This window comes from Hemitrygon akajei, chromosome 11 (assembly GCF_048418815.1).
Source record: "Hemitrygon akajei chromosome 11, sHemAka1.3, whole genome shotgun sequence".
NCBI lineage: Eukaryota > Metazoa > Chordata > Chondrichthyes > Myliobatiformes > Dasyatidae > Hemitrygon > Hemitrygon akajei.
Genome location: NC_133134.1, coordinates 4,466,771 through 4,481,931, shown reverse-complemented (window position 1 = coordinate 4,481,931; position 15,161 = coordinate 4,466,771). Strand labels below are relative to the sequence as shown.

The window sequence follows — 15,161 nt, the reverse complement described above, 5'->3', positions numbered from 1 at the left end:
CACAACCATCTCTCAAGATGGTGTGAAAAACTTTTTTTAAAAATCCAGTGAGCTGCAGTTCTGTGGGTGAAAACACCTAAGAGGAGGTCAGAGGGGAATGGCCAGACTGGTTCGAGCTGACAGGAAGGCGACAATAACTCAAATAACCACACCTTACAACAGTGGTGTGCAGAAGAGCGTCCCTGAACATACAACACATTGAACCTTGAAGGGGATGGGTACAGCAGCAAAAGACAATCCTGTACCTAATAAAGTGGTCATAGGGTATTACTTTAAGATTAATTTTCTTGTAGGCATTTACAGCAAAATAACTTTTACGAAAAACTATAAACAAAGATCGCAAAAGAAGGCAAATTGTGTAAACAAAATACTGAGAACATGAGCTGTAGAATCCTTGAAAGTGAGTCCGTAGGTTGTGGTTTGGCAGTGTCAAGTTGAGTCAGCTCAGAAATGAGGTGAGTTAAATTATCCATACTAGTTCAGGAGCCTAATGGTCACAGGAGAATAGTGTTGCTTATTACCACTGGTGGTCTGAGACATCAAACTTCTGTATCTCCTGCCTGATGGTAGCAGTGAGAAGAGAGCGCAGCCTGGATGGTGAGAGTCCTTGATGAAGGATGTTGCTTTCTTGTGCCAGCGCTCCGTGTAAATGTATTCAATAGTGGGGAGAGTTTTGGCACTATGAACCATTTTCTGTAGCCTTTTCCATCCAGGCATTGGTATTTCCAGTTAGGATACTATCAAAGATTAAAGATTAGCTTTATTTGTCATCTGTACAAGAAAAAAAAGCACCTTAAACTGATTGAAATACTCCTCTAGCCTATGCTTTGGTATTTGGACTTGTGTTAATTTGGATCTCGGGGGATTTGGTCAAACGATGGATGTTTGAAGTTCAACATTACAGCAGTTGCATGAGACCAACAGTTCTGATGGTGAGGAATTTGTCAGTGAGCAACACATCCTGTTTCACAAAGTGCAGAGTACTTTGTACAGGCAGCATACTCATGAAGATAGTTCATACTCGTACCACTCAGGAATATTCAGTTACAACAGTAGTGATGCAACAGAGAAAACTTACAAGGATATTGCTGAGACCTGAAGACCTGAGTGAGGGAAAGTTGAATGGGTAGGACTTTATTCTGTGGAGCCTAGGAGAAAGAGGGGAGATTTTATAGAGGTAGACAAAATTATGAGGGGCATAGAAAGGGTAAATGCAAGCAGGCTTTTTTTTTACTGAGGTTGGATGAGACCACAACTAGAAGTCATGGGTTAAGGGTGAAAGGTGAAATATTTAAGAGGAACTTTAAGGGGAATTTCCTCACTGAGGGTGGTGAGAGTGTGGAATGAGCTGCCAGTGGAAGTGGCGGATGTGGGTTTGATTGCAACATTTAAGAGAAGTTTGGATAGGTACATGGATGGGAGGGGTGTGGAGGGCTTTGGTCTGCGTGCAGGTTGATGGAGATGGGCAGATAAATAGTTCAGCGTGGACTAGACGGGCAGAAGAGCCTGTGTCTGTTCTATGACTCGACGTAGTTATCTACACACAGTGAAAATGCATCGTTCTTTCTACCAAAGTTGATGACTTCAATTTTCCAGATTATATTTTATTTACTACTGGGAACAACTCGAAACCTAGAAACAATCCTGTTGTCTCAACTAGTGGCAAATTCATGAAGAAAACGGAGGGTCTGACTCCCTCCATCTTCTCATTCTGGCCTCTTCCCTTTTCCTTTCCAGTCCTGATGAAGGGTCTCAGCCCAAAACGTCACCTATATTCCCCTACATAGATGCTGCCTGACCTGCTGAGTTCCTTCAGCATTTTGTGTGTGATTCCCTGTGAAGATACTTTCCACGTCGAGGCTGGTTAGGAATGGAGACATTGAGTGCTCCTCTGATCCACTACTTCTGGATCTTTACAATAGTGGGACCCACTCCCAGGGGCTCGTGCTCGGCTGCTTTTCAAAATCCCAAGGATGCCACCTAGAAGATGAGCGCACAATCTCTCTCCCTCTCTCTCCCCCCCCTCTCTCTCCCTTCCTCCCTCACCCCCTCTCGCTCTCTCCCTCTCACCCTCTCCCTCTCTCTCCACCCGCTCTCCCCCCTCTATCCCTCTCCCCTCTCTCTCCCCCTCTTCTACCTCTATCCCTCTCCCCCTCTCTCTCTCTCCCTCCTCCCCTTCCCCGTTGGTGGGGAGAGTTTGCTGCCAATTCTCAAGGCACCGGGGGGGGGGGGGTGCAGTGTGATAGACTTTTCACATGGTAAATCAGTGAGCTGTTTTGTTATGACTCCCTCTCGCTGTGAAAGGGGTCACCTCGTTTTCCCTTTATTAGAGAGAGAGCGAGCCTGTGGCATGCTGAATTGTCTGGTGAACGATGAGTGTGTTGTACAGCGGATCATGGTCTCTATTGGGAGTCTTGCTGACCCTTGCCTGGTGAGTTTTGGGTGCTGATGCTTTTTTGGGGGTGGGAGAGGCTCGTTGTTTTGCTGCTGTCTGTGGAGCTGGGGGAGCTTTGGGGTTCTAACGTTTAACTGTCATTCATTCTTTGGGGCACTCCTGTTTTCGTGGATGTTTGCAAAGAAAAAGAATTTCAGGATGTATATTGTATACATTTCTCTCACATTAAATGGAACTGTTCAGTTCCTCAGAGACCGTGGAGCCCCAGCTGGATGAGCTTCAGCTCGTACAGGAACATGTCGAGGTGATAGAAGGCAGCCACCACCAAGCTGCAGGAGGCAGGTACCTGGGTGAGTCAGGACAGGGACAGGGAAAGGGCAGCCAGTGCAGAGCACCCCTGCAGCCGTTCCTCTCAATAACGTGTACTGTTTTGGATGTTATTGGGGGGTGGGAAGCCGCAGTGACCAGATCGCTGGCTCAGAAGGGAAGGGAGGAGAAGAGGAGTACAGCAGTGAGAGAGGATTCCACAGCTGGAGAAGCAGAAAGCAGATTCTGAAGAGGCACCGGGATGCCAGGGTCAGAGGCGTCTCAGAACTGGTCCACAGCATTTTACATGGGGAGGGTGAACAGCTGGAAGTCATGGTACAAATTGATACCAATGACATAAGTAGAAAAAGGGAAGAGAGGTTCTGAAGAGAGAATATAGGGAGTTGGGTAGGAAGCTGGAATGTTGGACCTCCAGGGTAGTCATCTCTGGATTGCTGCCTGTGCGACATGTCATTGAGATCAAGAATAGGATGATTTGGCAGATAAATGCATAGCTAAGAAACTGGTGCAGGGGGCAAGGGTTTCAGATTTCTGAATCACGGGGTAAGGTATGAGCTGTACAAAAATAACAGGTTACTTTTGAACTCGAGGGGTCAATACCCTTGTGGGTCAGTTTGCTAGAGCTGTTGGGGAGGATTTAACTAATTTGGCCAGGAGGATGGGAACCGGAGTGATAGGGCTGAGGATGGGACAGTAGCAGAGGCAGTGTATGCGAGGCCAGGCAGATGAGAGTCAAAATCACAGTCAGTGGGATGAGTTGCACGAGGACAAAAATCATAAATGGTAACACATACAGGACTGAAGATGTTGAACCTGAATGCACACAGTATATGGAATAAAGTCGATGAACTTGTAGCACAGTTAGAGATTGGCAGGTAAAATGTTGGCATTATTGAGACGTGGCTGAAAGAAGATTATTGCTGGGAACTTAATATCCAAGCATACACATTGTATCAAAAGGACAGGCAAGTAGGCAAAGGGGGTGGCGTGGCTCTGTTGGTTTAAAAAAAAAAGTGGTCAAATCCTAATAGGTGACATAGATCAGAAGATGTAGAATCCTTGTGGGTAGAGTTAAGAAATTGCAAGAGTAAAAAGACCCTGACAGGAATTAAATACAAATACTGGCATCTGAACAGTAGCCAGGATGTGGGCTACAAATTACAACTGGAAATAGAAAAGGCATGTAAAAGGGTAATGTTACGATAGTCATGGGGAGATTTCGGTATGTAAGTAGATTGGAAATATCAAGTTGGTGCTGGATCCCAAGACAGAATTTGTAGAAAGTCTACAAAGCAGCTTTTTAAGAGCAGCTTGTGGTTGAGCCCACTAGGCAGAAGGCAATTCTGGATTGGGTGTTATGTAATGAACCAGATTTGATTAGGAAGCTTAAGGTAAAGGAATCCTCAGAAAGCAATGATCACGATAGAATTCACTCTGCAATTTGTGAGGGAGAAGCTAAAGTCAAATATATCAGTATTACAGTGGAGAAAAGGGAATTACAGAGGCATGGGAGAGGAGCTGGCCAGTGTTGATTGGAAGGGGACACGAGCAGGGATAACAGCAGAACAGCAATGGTTGGAGTTACTGGGAGCAATTCAGAAGGCACAGAAAAAAGATGCATTCCACAGATGAAGTATTCTAAAGAGAGGATGAGGCAACCATGGGGAAAGGGAAATCAAAGACAGTATAAAAGCAAAAAAGTGGGCATATAATAGAGCAAAAATTAATGGAAAGTTAGATTTAGAAGCTTTCAAAAATGAATAGAAGTAGAAAAGCCATAAAGAGAGAAAAGATGAAATATGAAGGTAAGCTAGCCAATGATATAAAGAGTTTTAAGGTATATAAAGAGTAAAAGAGATATTGGACCATTTGAAAATAATGCTGGAGAGGTAGTAACGGGGAACAAAAAAATGGCGGAGGAACTTAGTACTGTGAATATTTTGTGCCGATCTTCACTGATACAGACACTGTATGTCAGAAGTTTGAGTGTCGGGGGACAGAAGTGAGTGTCATTGCAGGATAGACAAAGGAGAGTCAGTGGATGTTGTTTGTTTAGGTTTTCAGAAGACCTTTAACAAGGCGTTACATATGAGGCTGCTTAACAGGATAAGAGCCTGTGGTTTTACAGGAAAGATTCTAGCATGGATAGAGCAGTGGCTGATTGGCAGGAGGCAAAAAGTGGGAATAAAGGGAGCCTTTTCTAGTTGGCTGCCGGTGACTAGTGGTGTTACATAGGGGTCTGTGTTGAGACCCATTCTTTTCATGTTATATGTCAACTATTTGGATAATGGAATTGATGGCTTTGTGATCAAATTTGCAGACAATATGAAGATAAGTAGAGGGGCAGGTAGTTCTGAGGAAGAAGAGGGAACTGGACAGATTGGGAGCACGGGTAAATAAATGGCAGATGGAATACACGGTCCAGAAATGTGCGGTCATGCACTTTGGTAGAAGGATTAAAGAAAGAGACTAATTTCTAAATGGGGAGAAAATTCAAAAATCTGAGATGCAAAGGGACTTGGGAGTCCTTGTGCGGGACTCCCTAAAGGTGAACTTGCAGGTCCAGTTGGTGGTGAGGAAAGTAAGTACAATATTAGTGTTCACTTTGAGAGGACTAGAATGCAAATGCTGATAAGGCATCAGTCAGACCGCACTTGGAGTACTGTGAGCAGTTCTGGGCTCCTCATCTGTCCTGGCATTGGAGAGGGTCCAGAGGAGGTTCACAAGAATTAATCTGGGAATGAAAGGGTTAACATTTGAGAAGTGTTTTAAGGCTCTGGGCCTGTACTGACTGGAATTTAGAAGAATGAGAGGGGATCTCATTGAAATCTATCGAATATTGAAAAACCACAATAAGGTGGATGTGGAGAGGATGTTTCCTATAGTGGAGAGTCTAAGACCAGAGTGGACAGACTCAGAATAGAAGGATGTCCCTTTGGAACAGAGAGGAAAGATTTCTTTAGCCGGAGGGTGGTGAATCTGTGGAATTCATTGTTACAGGTGGCTGTGGAGGCCAAGTCATTGGGTATATTTATGGCAGATGCTGTTAGGATGTCGGGATGTCAAGGGTTACGGAGAAAAGGCAGGAGAATGGGGTTGAGAAGATAATAAATCAGTCATGATAGAATGGCAGAGCAGACTCGATGGGCTGAATGGCCTCATTCTGGTCCTCTGTCTCGTGGTCTAATTGAAATTAAAGTGCTTTAATTGGATACTCTAACACCGGACTACTTTCTTCACCAGGAATCTTCTTACACCTGCTGACATCTACAGGCCAATATGGAAAATTGCCGAGGCTCATCTCTGCAGAAAATCTGATCTAATCGGTCCAGCTATTCACACCAGTAACAAAATTACCCCCATGAACAAAGCCGTGGCTTTGGGAGATCTCAGGCAGCAGGCTGAGTTCAAGCAGAGGCAGTACTCCAGGATCAGGTTTAATGTCACTGACACTAAAAGTGATTCCACAACCTACAGACGCACTTTCAAGGATTCATCTCATGTTCTCGATATTTATTTATTGCTTGCTTGTTTGTTTCTTACCTTTGTATTTGCAGTTTGTTCGTGACGTTGGGTGCCGTCTTTCTTTGATTCTATTGTGTTTCATGGATTTTATATGGTGACATATATACACTTCGATAAATTGAACTTTGAAACACAGAGAAATGTGTCATTTGTGTCAGAGACCCAACCTGGTCTAATGATGTGCTGGGGTCAGTCACACTTGCCAGTGTATGTTACGGGCTGCCGTCTCTCTCGCTCTCTCTGTCCGCTTAGGGCGCCAACAAAGCCTACCCACAACTCACTAACCCTAACTGTACGTCTTTGGACTGTGGGAGGAAACCCAAGTTTAAAAAAACCCTGACAATTGTGGTTGTTGGGGGTGAGTCAGCCAGGAGCCCGGGAAGTTCCTCTGGACAAAGTCTCTGGCCCTCGGTGCCTTGGGTCACTCTCAGACCCTTTCGTCAACTCCTCAGCAAGTAAAGCATCCATGTTTCAATGCATCTGAGTATGGAGGCTTAGGATGATGAAGAGCAAAGGGGTTGATACAAACGGCTCATTTCACTATTTTCTCTATGTACATTTACAAATAAAGCTCATCTTTAAAAGAAAGTAACATCAGATACCAGTGGCCCTCTGCGCAGGGGAAATGTGTAACCGCCTTGATTTTCAGTGGCATTATCATTCCCAGATTCTCTACCAATACCTGGGGTCTCCACTGACCAGAAACCGAGACGATCCCGGACGTCAGAGTCGGACGTTCGAAGGTTTTTTCACTGATTTATTTTGTTTTCCGGTTTCCAAACAGGCGCCAAGCAGGCAGCCCTAGTGTGACCGAGGCCGCCGCCTACCAGGAAGGACCCGAATGGGCCTGGGCGTCAGTAACGCGACAGCATGGCGCAGAGCAGGTTGACCTGTGCGGCGCTGGCGGCGGTTCGGCGGGTGGCCCGGGTCCGGACCCCGGGGCCTTGGGGCAGCGGCACCGCCGGTCAGTGACCCCGGGGGGGTGGGCATGGAGGGAGGGTGGATGAGGACGAAGGGGAAGAGGTTAAGGGAGTGAGGTCTGGTGAGGGGGAGGTAGGGACGGTAAATGAGAGCGGATTGGAGGTGGGGAAGGTGAATGAGGGAGGTGGGGGAGTAGAATCACTCGACTCAGGAGCAGAAAATACCTCTGGAGGATTCCGGTGGAAGCAGGCATTTGGTCCGTGCCATGCTAACCGAGGTCCCCCTCGAAACTGGTCTTATTTGCCTGTGTTTGGCCCAGATCCTTCCGGAGCAGGGGTCTCCAACCTTTTTATGCCACGGACCAATACCGTTAACCGAGGGTTCTGTGGACCCTTCCTATCCGTGTACCTATCTGTCATGTCTATTAAATGTTGTCAGTGTACAATGGTTGAATTATTCCCTCTGGCAGTTTGCTCCAAGTACAGAACTAACCACCTAACGGGTAAAAAAAAATTGCCCCAGCAGTACACATTAAATTCTTTCCCTCTCGTCTGAAAACCTGGGATGGTTTAAGATCACTTGTCCTAATTTCCAGTGAAAAAAGTCATAGAGCATTACAGTGCAGAAATAGGCAATTTGGCCCATATAGTCTGTGCCAAACTGTTTTCATCCTGCTCAGCTTCTCTTCCTTGCTCAGAACCTCGAATCCAAGCAACATCCTCATAAATCTCTGTAATTTTTCCAGCTCACTGGCATCTTTCCTACAACAGGGTGACCAAAACTGGACACACTTCTCTGAGTGCAGCCTTGCCATTACCTTGTACAACTGCAACATAACGTCACAGTTCCTTGACTCACTGTTCTGACTGATGAAGGCCAGCGTGCCCAACATCACCACCCCCCTGTCTACCTGTGATACCACTTCCAGGGAACCATGTGCATGTATTCCAATGTCCCTCTGTCCTACAGCAATCTCATCTCCACTGTGAAAGACTTACCCTCATTGTCTTCGCAAAGTGTAACACCTCAACTTATCCGAATTGAATTGCATTTGTCATTCCGCAGCCCACTTACCCAGATGATCAAGGACCCTCAGCTTCTGTGGGGGAGGTCGTGTGGAATCAAGACCCTGCGAAGGGCCGAGCGGCTCCTCCAGCTGTCTGAAGGATTCCATCAGACACAGGAGCAGAACCAGGCCATTCAGCCCATTGAGTCTGCTCCACCATTCCACCACGGCTGATTTATTATCCCTCTCAACCCCATTCTCCTGCCTGTAACCATTGATGTGCTGATTATTCAAGAATCTATTGATCTTTGCTTAAATATACCTAATAACCTGGCATTCACAGCCATTTGTGGCAACGAATTCCATGGACTCATTGCCCTCTGGTTAAAGAAATTCCTCTTCACTCTTCATCTTTGTTCTAAATGGACATCCCTGTACTCTGAGGATGCATCCTCTGGTCCTAGACTCTCCCGTTACTGAAAACGCCCTCACGGAATCATTCAATGCCACCGCCTCCTTTCCCTGCCCCAAAACTCCTCACAAGATTATGAGTCCTCTGGAAATGAATGCAGGTGTCCTCCACTTTACGAATGTTCGCTTTACGTCACTTCACTTTTACAAAAGACCTACATTAGTAAGCAAACACAAGGAAATCTGCAGATGCTGGAAATTCAAACAACAACACACACAAAATGCTGGTGGAACACAGCAGGCCAAGCAGCATCTATAGGGAGAAGCGCTGTCCACGTTTCGGGCCGAGACCCTTCATCAGGATACAAGGATGTCATGAAAAGCTCGTCTTACAGGTCCTTTCTTTACATCGGATTAGAGCAAGATAAAACAATAACAATGCGGAATAAAGTATGACAGCTACAGAGAAAGTGCAGTGCAAACGGAGGTCTTGGCCCGAAATGTCGACAGTGCTTCTCCCTATAGATGCTGCCTGGCCTGCTATGTTCTACCAGCATTTTGTGTGTGGTGTTGTTGTTCCTACATTAGTAACCTTTTTGCATTACAAAGAAGATTTTCACTTTTACTAAAATTTTTCCCATGTAAATTAATGGTTCTTTGCTTTACACCATTTCGGCTTAAAGTTTCATAGGAACGCTCTACCTTTGTAAAGGGGAGGGAGGGACACCTGTGCTAACATCGTATTTTTGTAACATCATATAAGATGTGCTAACATCTTTACCATTGACTCAACCTGCAAGTTAACTTTTAAGGAATCCTACACAAAAACCCTTTGCACTTCTGATTTATGAATTATTTCCCTGTTAAGAAAGCAATCTTAAGCCTTCATTCCTTCTACCAAAGTGCATAACAGTACACTTACCTACACAGTACAGTGGATTCCAATTCATTGGGACACATTGAAACCAGTACGTTTTGGCCTAATTAAGCCAAAGTTTAATGGAAATAGTTACAAAGGTATAAAAAAGACAAATTACTGTTTAACAGAGTAACAAATTATGTATTTAAGTGAAATACAGAGCAAATGAGAGCACTTATCAGTAGTATAAAACTATTAGTTCCTAATACCTATCATTAGAGGAATTCATCCAGTTTATGCTGCCTTGTTTTTTCAATTGACTGTAATGAACAGAATTAGTGCAGACACCCAGTGTAGATCATGGACGGCCTTCACACAAAGCCTTTGATGATTGCATCCTCCAAAACTTCATTTTCATTGTAACAATGAAGATATCTTCAAATTCTTCATAGTTCCTAACTTGTTGAAGTGAAATTGTTTTATTTTCACTTACAGCCACTTAAGAATTGAATTGACTTTACTACTTAACTCCTTTGTATACATGAGGATTATAAATCTTTACGTTACGTCTCCATTCAAATGTGCAATTTACAGTAATTTATAATAAATAGTATGTGCAACAGAACAGTCAGTATAACATAGAAGTACAGTTGTATCAGCGTGAATTAATCAGTCTGATGGCCTGGTGGAAGAAGCTGTCCCGGAGCCTGTGGGTCCTGGCTTTTATGCCGTGGTACCATTTCCCGGATGGTAGCAGTTGGAATAGATTGTGGTTGGGGTGATCTGGGTCCTCAATGATCCTTTGGGCCATCTTTACACACCTGTCTTTGTAAATGTCCTGAATCATGGGAAGTTCACATCTACAGATGCACTGGGATGTCCACACCACTCTCTGCAGAGTCCTGTGATTGGGGGAGGTACAGTTCCCATACCAGGCAGTGATGCAGACAGTCAGGATGCTCTCAATTGTGCCCCTGTAGAAAGTTCATAGAATTTGGGGGCCCGTACCAAACTTCCTCAACCATATAAGGTGAAAGAGGCGCTGTTGTGAGACCATGTGAGATCCTTGGTGACGTTAATACCGAGGAACTTAAAGCTGTTCACCCTCTCAATCCCAGATCCATTGACGTCAGTAGGGGTTAGCCTGTCTCCATTCCTCCTGTAGTCCACAACCAGCTCCTTTGTTTTTGCGACGTTGTGGGAGAGGTTGTTTTCTTGACACCACTGTGTCAGAGAGATAACTTCTTCCCTGTAGGCTGCCTCATTATTATTTGAGATAAGGCCAATCAGTGTAGTGTCATCAGCAAATTAGCAGATTGGAACTGTAGGTGGTAACACAGTCATGGGTGTACAGAGAGCAAAGGAGGGGGCTTAGTACACAGCCCCAAAAGGCACCTGTGTTGAGAGTCAGAGGGTTGGAGGTGAGGGAGCCCATACTTACCACGTGCTGGTGATCTGACGGGAAGTCCAGGATCCAGCTGCACAAGGCAGGGACAAGGCCGAGGCCCCTGAGTTTCTTGTTGAGCCTGGATGGAACTATAGTGTTGAATGCTGAACTGTAGTCCAAGAACAGCATTCTCATATAAACATCTTTCTTCTCTAGATGTGTAAGGACAGTGTGTAGAGCTGTGGCTATTGTGTCATCTGTTGGTCAGTTGTGGTGGTAGGTGAATTGTAGGGGTCCACTGTGGGTGGTAGCATACTGCAGATGTCGTCCTTGACCAGCCCCTCTAAGCATTTGCTATTATTGAGGTGAGTGTGACAGGATGCCAGTTGTTCAGACACGTTACCTTGGTCTTTTTAGGTACCGGAACAATGGAGAATGTTTTGAAGCAGGAGGGCAGTCTACATTGGGAGAGGGAGAGATTAAAAGTGTCTGTAAACACACCTGCCCATTGTGCCGTACTCGCCTGGGATGCCGTCCGTTCCCGCCACCTTGTGACTGTCCAACCACCAGAAACAGCTGTGTACTTTGGCCTCAGAGATGACCAAGCTGCCGGTCGCATCAGGAGCTCAGTAATGGCTATGTTGAATCGAGCATCAAAAAGATTTAACTCATTTAGGAGAGAGGCAGCGATGTTGGAAGCTCCACTGCGTTTAGCTTTGAAGTCTGTGATGGTGTGCAGGCCTGTGTGTGTTGTCAGTGGAGAGTTGAGTCTTGAATATTGTCTCTGTATTGTGGTTTCGCTGCCTCAATGACTGTGTGTAGATCGTAGCTGCATTTGCTGAGTTCCTGTTGGTCACCGGCAGCGTAAGCTCTGTCGCATGGTCAGTGCTGCTCACACAGAACCGTTGATCCAGAGTCTCTGATTCAGGAAGACCCTGACTGACTTCTAGCGAACAGCATCCTCGATGAAATTCGTGACCCCTTCCATGAACTCATCACAAAAGACATTGCAGTCGACGTCATCGACGCAGTCCTGTAGCATGGAGGCTGATTGGTTGGACCAACAGTGGACAGTTTTAACTATGACCGCCTCTTGCTTCAGCTTCTGCCGGTACTTTGGCACCAGAAACTGGAGGAATGATGTGATTTTCCAAATGGAGGGCAGAGGAGCGCTTGCGGAAGGGGGAGTAGCAGTGATGGAGTATGCGATCTGCCCTTGCGCTCACCTGGATGTGTTGGCAAAACTTCGGAGAGACTAAGTCAGCGACGCTCAACTAAAGTCATCGGCAACAATGAAGGCAGCCTCTGGGTGTGCAGTCTCCAGCATTTTCATGGTCTTGTACAGTTCCTTGAGAGCCAAGTCAGTATCAGCCAGTGGTGGAATGTACAGCTGTGATGATAACAGCTGTGAACTCCTTAGGCAGCCAGTAGGGTCTGCACAGCAGCATCAGGTATTCCAGGTCTGGGGAACAAAAGGATTTGAGTGCATGCACATTCCGCGGATCACACCAAGCATCACTGACTATGAAGCGTACCCTTCCTCTTTTACTCTTCCCAGTGAGGTTTTTCAATCTGTCTGCCCCAGAACAGGGAGAACGCAGAGGGCTTGATGGCATGATCCGGTATTTCCTCCGTCAGCCGGGTCTCCACGAAGCACAAAACATTGCTCTCCTTTGTTTCCCACTGATAGGAGATTCTGACTCTCAGTTCACAAAGCTTTGTTATCCAGGGACTGAACGTTAGTCAGGAGTATGCTAGGGAGCAGCGATCGATTTGGACGCCATTTCAGCCTCGCCAGGTTGCCGACGCTTCTTTCAAAGTAGTGGTGGTGTAAGAGATGAGTCTCCCATGGATCACACAAGCAGGGGATCCCAGAGTAGGAAAAGCAGCATATAATGGGTAAATGCCATCTTTCGGATGTTCAGAAGAGTCAGTCTATCGTATCTGATGTGACTATCAGCTACTTGAACAAGAAGTGCGAAGGAAATCGCAGAAATCAAAATGTACTGTAAAGTTGGAATGCAACTCGGAACACGGTGCCATTCTGACAACCGTTCTGAATTGTCTTACTGCTTATTTCTCGCCAACTATCAGTGACAGAAATCACTGCTTTTTGAACACAAGCACACACAACTGATGTTCAGTGGAAGCACAGTAGCGTCTAATGTCATGCAAGTGCACGTGACGGGCACTAGTTAGAAACTGGTCGGCTGCAGTCTCCTGTTCCATTTAAGTGGCACGGTGTCCCAAATAAACAAAGGGAATCCTGGCTATTTTCTCAATGCTTTTGTTCTTTAAGAGTTGTCCCAGATACATGGAGGCAGCTGCCCTGATTAACTGGAATCCACTGTACTGTTTTCCATCTGCCACTTTGTTGCTGTCTCACTGACATCCTGCCGGTGTTCCTTTCTGCAGGGAAGGAGACTTTGGAGCTGCAGACTACAGCTTTCCTGGGGCACCATTGGAGATGTGTCCCCGCCACCCGATGCCAGTCCTGGCGCCTGTACAGCACGCAGTCAGCGCACACTCAGGAGGGAGAGGCTCTGCATAACATCATTACCGACTCCGAGAACGTGGAAGGTGGGAGTTTGAAGCCCTGTCCTGTGAGATTCTAGATTGTTTAATGTCACTTCCAGTACACGAGTGTAAAGGAGAACAAAATAATTGTTACTCCAGATCCAATGCAGCACAAAAAAACACAATAGCAAAAATCACAAGAACACAATATCTAAAAAACACTGCAATAAATAGAAATACACCAGCTAGCTTATGTACAGAGATTGGTTGTATGTCCATAAAGTGACACTAGGCACAGGAGCGTTTGTACATAAAGTGACTGACAGGAAATGATAAAGTAGTGGTGATTGGGGGTGTGGAGGTGTTGATCAGCCTTACTGCTTAGGGAAAGTAACTGATTTGAGTCTGGTGGTCCTGGAATGAATGGTACATAGCCTTCTCCCTGCTGGGAGTGGGACAAACAGTCCGTAAGCAGGGTGGGTGGGATCCTTCCCGATGTTACTGGCACCTCTGTGTACGTCTGTCCTTGTTGGTGTGTTTGGGCTGTTTTAAGTTCCTCTTGTTGAGCCTTCCTGTCGGTCACAGTGATGCAGCTTGTCAGGATGCTCTCTACCCAGCTCTCGTTTTCAACCCACGTACCTGGTTAGTGGCTGCAAACCAGGGGACCACCAGCTTATCTCGTTTAACAAGACCCTCTTGTATTTTCCGATGGCTTCTGATCCTCTCCTTGACCTTCCTGTGGAAGGGCAACTGCACTGCTTCCTCAGTCCTCCCGCTTTTAATTTCTGTCACTCTGTTTGAACTCTTGTTTCTCACCTGGCTCGTCCACAGGATCTTTTTCCAAGCATGAATTTCAGGCCGAGACAAAGAAGCTTCTGGATATAGTGGCCCGCTCCCTGTACTCTGAGAAGGAGGTAAGAGCCTCCCTCGTTCTCGGGGCTTGGCTGGCTTTCTTGCTGTGGATTGTGTTGTTGCTCCACCTGACCGAGTCTTTAACCCACTGACAATCACAGGTATTCATTCGAGAGCTGATATCAAATGGGAGCGATGCCCTTGAGAAGCTTCGTCACAGAATGCTGAGCAGTACACGGGAGCAGGGTCCCCTGGAGATTCACCTGCAGACTAACACTGAGAAGGGAACTCTAACCATTCAGGTGAGGACTGCCCCAGCACTCCTGGTCCAACTCATTTCTTTATCATGTCCATTGAAACATCCCCGGCCCCATTTGTGTTAACAACCAACACAACCTGAGGATGTGCTGGGGGCAGCCCTCAAGTGATGCCAATATGTCAAGCCCACTGTAAGATATAGGAGCGGATTAGGCCATTCGGCCCCTCAAGTCTGCTCCGCCATTCCATCATGGCTGATTTATTATTCCTCAACCCCATTCTCCTGCCTTCTCCCGTAACCTTTGATGCCCTGGATAATCAAGAACCTATCGATTTCCATTTTAAATATACCCAATTGGTTGGCCTCCACAGCTGCCTGAGTCAATGAATTCCACAGATTCCCCATCCTCTGGCTGAAGAAATTTATCCTCATCTCTGTTCTAAATGAATGTCCCTTCAATTCTGAATCTGTGCCTCTGGTCCTAGACTCCCACTACTGGAAAATTCCTCTTCACGTCCAGGCCTTTTAATATTCGATAGGTTTCTCATTCTTCTCAACTCCGGTGAGTACAAGCCCAGAGCCATCAAACACTCCCCCTATGTTAACACCTGCTTTTCTGGAATCTTTTTGTTAACCTCTTCTGGGCCTTCTCCAATGCCAGCACATCTTAAATAAGGGTTCCGAATGCAGTCTGCCTTATGA

At 46.0% G+C, this 15,161-nt stretch overlaps 1 protein-coding gene across 1 annotated transcript in view; it reads left to right on the top strand.

Annotated features, from left to right (window-relative positions):
* The first annotated feature begins 7,078 nt into the window (after positions 1-7,078).
* Positions 7,079-15,161, top strand: part of trap1 (TNF receptor-associated protein 1) — a 45,435-nt gene continuing 37,352 nt past the window's right edge. The window contains exons 1-4 of the mRNA XM_073060082.1: positions 7,079-7,211; positions 13,247-13,411; positions 14,180-14,262; positions 14,362-14,502. Coding sequence (XP_072916183.1) covers positions 7,118-7,211; positions 13,247-13,411; positions 14,180-14,262; positions 14,362-14,502 — 483 coding nt within the window. The 5' untranslated portion in view covers positions 7,079-7,117. The remainder of the gene's footprint in view (positions 7,212-13,246; positions 13,412-14,179; positions 14,263-14,361; positions 14,503-15,161) is intronic.